General features: G+C 44.9%; 1 protein-coding gene across 1 annotated transcript; it reads right to left on the bottom strand.

Annotated features, from left to right (window-relative positions):
• Nucleotides 1-234: 234 nt before the first annotated feature.
• FADD (Fas associated via death domain) lies at nucleotides 235-1,691 on the bottom strand. The gene is made up of 2 exons (XM_075163356.1): nucleotides 1,143-1,691; nucleotides 235-691 (listed from the first exon to the last, which is right to left on the bottom strand). The coding sequence occupies exons 1-2, from the start codon at nucleotides 1,441-1,443 to the stop codon at nucleotides 414-416; spliced, it is 579 nt and encodes a 192-aa protein (XP_075019457.1). The 5' UTR covers nucleotides 1,444-1,691; the 3' UTR covers nucleotides 235-413.
• Nucleotides 1,692-5,589: the final 3,898 nt, after the last annotated feature.

Here is a 5,589-nt window from a genome sequence, read left to right as displayed (position 1 = left end):
TAGGTAGGCCGCCAAAAAAAAAATCCAACCTCCCCATGAATTTTTAAATTACAGTTGCCTCAGAAGTGTCTCATAGATGTATTTTCAGAGAAGATGTATCTGAAAAGTACCTGCAGTAAAGCAAATCTTGTTTTCAGGTGAGTGGTAGAACAAAAGTGTGAGAATTTCTAGAAAATGGAGTTTAGGTCTTCTAAAAGTTAAAATCTCTTAAAAGAGCCATCAAACTACAAAGCATTACCTAAAAGAAATTTGTTTTTATGTTAATCTTCATCTGACCACAAATCAACCTATTAAGGCACATAGGTTAATGGTAGAATAAGTAACAGAACCAATGTATTGATTTTGATCCAGGAAAGGCACTTTTACTTTTTTCATTCATATCTGTGGGATGTGAAAGTGTTTTTATATTGATCTCATGTGGTTCCAGTGTTCAGCTTCTGTTCAACTCTGTCTGCCACCAAATTCATATTACAGCCCCGAAGAGCTTTTATTAAGTCAGTCACCTTTGCATCTTTTCCCTTCCATTTCTGCCACTCTCGAAGTGACTGAACCACCTGTTCCTGCAAATTAAATGGATTGGCTGCCACTATTCTGTCCATTTTCACTTCAGAAATGCCAAGTTTTCGCATCAGCATTTTCCACTCTCTCCCAACATTTTCACATATGACTTCAATAGCTGCCTTCAGCAGACCTGAAATAGCAGAAAAATATCAAGTTAGTGATGGATTTACTAAGAAATATGAGACAATTTTTAAATTTTTTTTTTTTTTTTTAGCAAAATGCTACCACTCTTGCTGCATCACACATACTGAAGGTCGTACCATGTCTGAAAAGCTGCTGGATATACTCGAAATCCTAAGTACACAGCAGGATTTCCAAGTGACCATTTGATAAAAAAAGGGAAGAAATTTCCGCTCTGGAAACCTGTTTGCAGCATATGCTGCCCTCATGGTACGTTCCCAGGGTACAACACAGTCCCATACGGCAGTCAGTAGCGGAAACACCCTTAGCAGCGGGCTCAGCTACAGCGGGTAACTGAGGGCAGCCGCGCTCTGTGTTTGCTCTAAGCATACCCACAGCTCGAGGATACGTACAGGTTTACTGGAGGGGGGGGGAGGGAATTAAAAAAATAATCCACCTACGTTTTTCATGCACATCTGGTTGATCATCAGGAGCATTAACTTCCCCTTCCTCTACGAACTGCTTTAGCTGTGAGACCAAATCTTCTCTTTTAATGTTCTCAAGCAACTCTTCAAGAAACGATACCTTGTCGCTTGCAATCAGCTGCTGCTCGAGAAGGATGCTGAAGAGCTCCCCGCCACTTCGGACAGACTCAAGCTTCCTTTTCCCAATTTTCCCCCGGCAGAGAAACTTCAGGGAAGAAAGCTCGTTGTCCGACAAGCTCAAGGAGAAAGAGTGCAGCAGACTCAAAAACGGATCCATGGTGCCGAGGCCTACACCGCAACCGCCTCCAGGCCCGGGGCGAGACGCAGGCCGGGCGGAAAGGCTGGCGGAGTCCCGTCCCCGCCCTCCGGGGGCGGACTGCGTTCCTGTTTTCACAGAGCGACTTCTCGGGAGGCCAGAGAGCGCGGGGAGACGAGACGAGACCCGGCCCGGCCCGGCCCGGCCCTACCCGGCGCCGCCGCGACGGCCGAGCGCTGGCTCCGTCCCCCTGCCCGCGCGCCAGCGGCGGCCTTGCCCGGAAGTCACGTGACGACGGCGGCAGGTTTCTCGCCCGCCCGCCAGAAGATGGCGGCCGGGGAGGCAGTCCTGTCACAGCCGGCCCCTGCCCTCGCCGCCGGTTAGCCTGGTTTTAGGGACCGCACTCAAAAGCCCTCGGGGGCGAACGGGCTTGTTTTGTGATGCCGAATGCCAAACGTGTGTTGGAGCCGAGCGCGGCACGGCCGGTCTCCTGCTGCAGGAGGAGCAGCGCTGGGTGCCCCCCTCAGCCTTGGCCGAGCCCTAAGTTGGGGGAACTGTGGGTTCCCCATTTAATACAGAATTATTGGCCTTGTGAGGCACCTAAACCTACAAGGGTTACTTTTTGGGTTTTTTTGCAAAAAGGGAAGAGGAAGTACAAGGATGAAAGGACTCGCTCGACAAAAAGCAAGAACGGCTGCGTGAAAGCCCTGCTCCCAAAGAGACATGGCGGTTCACTGCGTGTCCCTGCCTGGCAGCTGCCTGGGAAAGCAGCCTCTGCCCTCCCTGCATGGCCTCAGCCGCCCCGGGAGACCTCCTGCCTTTCCCTGGAAACACAGGACTTGCAGCCTGGGCTTTGTTCCTCACAAAGATTAACTGTGACATGAAATAACTCCTGACCTTTAAAAGGGAAGAAATAGGGCAAATGTTAAGTCCTTTTATTTTAAAGGCAATTTTTATACAGGGTGAAAGGTTGTGAACTTTTCTTAAATGGGAAAGTTCAAGTTCATCCCACCGTTTGGTAGGTCCCCAAAGTTCAGAAAAACTGTAATGGTTTTTCTTCGCAGCACGTGTAGGTAGCTCGGAGATTTCTTTGTTCCTTTTGTGAACACTGGCGTGTTGATTCCGCAAGCTACCCCATTACTAAATTGTTTCCAGTACGGTCTTCAGTTTATTATTGTTGCAACACACAGATAGACCTATGATCCTTGTCATAAAAAGATTGCAGTCTCAGATACACGAGCTTAAGCGTTGCTGTTTTCCGCATCTCCTTCTCCAGTCTCACATTCCAACCTGAGGAACAACTCCTACTCCCAAAACGTTTCTGGAACTCCCACAGGCACAAGCCCTCCTCGGATAAAACCGCTAGATTTTCAGCATCCTGTTCCAGTCTGTTACACAGAGCTAGTCTTGCGCATGGTCAAGAAAGCCGATACAGGGTACACACATGAAGCCCATCTGTGCATCCACAGCAGTGGGCACAATGATGTAAGAAAATACGTATTTCATACTGAATACAAGATTTGTTTCTCATATAATCCTCCCAGGTTATATGAACATTGGGCAACCTCATCTCCAAGTAAGCATTCCTTTAAAATAATTTCCTTTGCTATAGCATTAGCAATACTTTCATTGATTTTTAACCAGATAATCCCAAAATTCACAATAAATTTGGGACTTCCATCAGCCTCCTTTCCCCCCAGTCCGCCTTATGTTCTTCATCCAGGAAAAATGACATGTCATCTAATCATGCCAACTTCATAAAGCAGCTAACGTGCATATTACTCCCAGTCTCTTGGATGAAATAGTAAACCTGTTTAAAAGAGAGATTTTTGTGTAGTCCCTAAATGCTGCAAATTGGAAGGAATTAACCTGCTGCAGGGTCTCATGGTAAAGTAAATAGCGAGAGGAATTGGCACTAAGCATTTGAGCTGGGATGAGATGTACCTGGGTCGAGACGTGTATTTTCTTTCTGCAGCCCTGAATATGCTTTAAACTGAAGGAAAAAAAACTAATAAAAAGGGTAGTGTGATGCCAAGGAGAAATATATTTGCAGTGTGTGGATTAATTTAGAAAGCAGATGTAAGCCCTAGTAACAATATAAGAAGTATAAAATCCAGTTAAATAAAATCTCATTTTAATTTTGCCAAGGAAGATGACTCTACAAAACAAGAGGAACCAAATCACAGTGCATAGCTTGTGCCTGGTGATGGTGGCCAGCCAAATTCAGAGACAAGTCTACGTGAAGAAAGTCTAAATCAGCGTAATTGATACCTTTACTCTCTATCTGTTGACATGCAATTGAAAGCAACATCAACTGAGACTTTAATAGGTTCATCAGAACTTAGCGGCCAGATTCAGCACTGATGTACGAGGAGGCGTGAAAGTGATTCCATACACCAGTGTAATTCCAAGGGAGTCTAAATTAGTAACAAACATAGAACTAAAAGATACAAATCATCATTTAATTAAGATATAAATCATCGCTTAAATGCTTTTAAACTCACTCCTAATGCTTGGCATAGTGATTTAGTAGTCCCTTTTATTATGTCTGAATCTGACTCGTTAACTCTACTTTGACACACTTGCAGATGAAAATACCCAAGCAACTTGCTTTCCTCCAGTTATTTCCTCTGAAAGCAGTTCATGGGGCTTTAGCAAAGAAAGTATTTGCCAAGGTCAACAGATCATAACCGCTCCACATCAGAATAAAACTAAACTTAATAGAAATGATTTATTAGGCCAGCTCAGATTTCAGTGGAAGTTTCCCAGAAATTTAAGTGCTATGAATGGTCCAGTTCCTTACCGAATAATTTAGAGGTTTCTTGAGGCAAGACGATTCTTGGCAAAATACTGCAGAGGGAGCTCGAAGCCTGGGAGTGTTTCAGACTGAGCCTTTTGACTTCACGGTTTTCGTTGGAGGAGCAGGGCAAAGAGAGCAAAAAAAAGATTCATTTCTGGCGAGCCTTTGGTGAGGTGTCGGTCAGCAGGGCATTCAGGCAACGAACGCCCATTTAGAGACTGTGGACACAAAACGCCGAAGCACGTGGCTGCCCGTCGCGGGGCCTGTGCTCCGTCACGTTGCGTGAATAAACGTGGAGCGGCTGAAAGGTTGCTTGGGAGGGCTCATGACTGATTAAACAGCTGCTTTAAAAAGCGGTATATTAATCCACGTGCACTGAATAGTAAGCGTTTTGGTAAAATGTATACGGCTGTACTGAACCACAGGTGACTGAGATGAGTTTGCATGGAAACTTTGGAGGATGTTTTGTGTTTTCCAGCCAAGGCAACCTACATTTTTGGCTGGCACTTCTTCTTTGCTCTAGCATCATACTTTGATCTGCTATGGGGCTGTGGAAATGTCTGACGGTTTCTGCAGGAGCTGCAATCCCTCTGATGTAATCTGATTTGCTGTTAGTGCTCATTAACAAGTATATGAGTTGCTGAGTCCGCCTTTGATGACTGTTTTCTCTATTACTGTCAAGCAACTTACTCTTGATATGACAAATAGCTTTCTGTAAATACTAATAGCTTGCCTTCTCTTTTCAGCCAGCCCCTCTTCTCTAACAAGGGATGTGCTTGCAGCATGCTGTTGACACACCAGAACTAGTTTTAATCTGGCTATTTCAGATGCTGGTTGCAACATAGCTACTTCAGTACAGTACATGGCATGCTCAAATAAGAGATAGTAATGCAGATATTCAAAGAAATCTCTCTCCTTTCTGAGGCCCACAGCGAGGGCTGCACACACCGGTAGAGTTTCCAGTGCTAATACATGCATTTTTCTTCTTTGCTTTTGTTCTGAGCTACATACGTGCAGCTGGGTATGTACTTTGCTTACCTTTGATATGTTTAAAGCTTAAATCACTGCTGTTAGTTCAGTCCTGTTGTATGAGGGTAAAGCTCTGCTCCCGGGCTTGTAAGGTACAAAGGATGTGCTTCTGAAGGAACTCCTGTCTCGTTTTACAGAGCAGAGAGAGGCGAAAGACTCAATGGATCAGGACTATATCTTGACAGACTTGATGATGTCGTTGCTTTAAATAATATGCAGGATGAAGAGATAGTCAATAGGTGTCTTCAGAGGCAGAAACTGGAATCAAGTCAAGGATAGCTTGCTGGTCTACTGCTCTTTCTTTACAAGCTGCTTAATGGTACTTACTAGATTGGCTG

Source organism: Calonectris borealis, chromosome 14 (assembly GCF_964195595.1).
Source record: "Calonectris borealis chromosome 14, bCalBor7.hap1.2, whole genome shotgun sequence".
Classification (NCBI taxonomy): domain Eukaryota; kingdom Metazoa; phylum Chordata; class Aves; order Procellariiformes; family Procellariidae; genus Calonectris; species Calonectris borealis.
This window is presented reverse-complemented; position numbering and strand designations above follow the sequence as displayed.

Bases quoted from the DNA above. Each gene is read 5' to 3' on its own strand.
- FADD (XM_075163356.1), bottom strand. From the start codon at position 1,443: ATGGATCCGTTTTTGAGTCTGCTGCACTCTTTCTCCTTGAGCTTGTCG. The intron at 692-1,142 runs GTAGGTGGATTA...CTGCTATTTCAG, and splicing joins ACCAGATGTGCATGAAAAAC to GTCTGCTGAAGGCAGCTATT.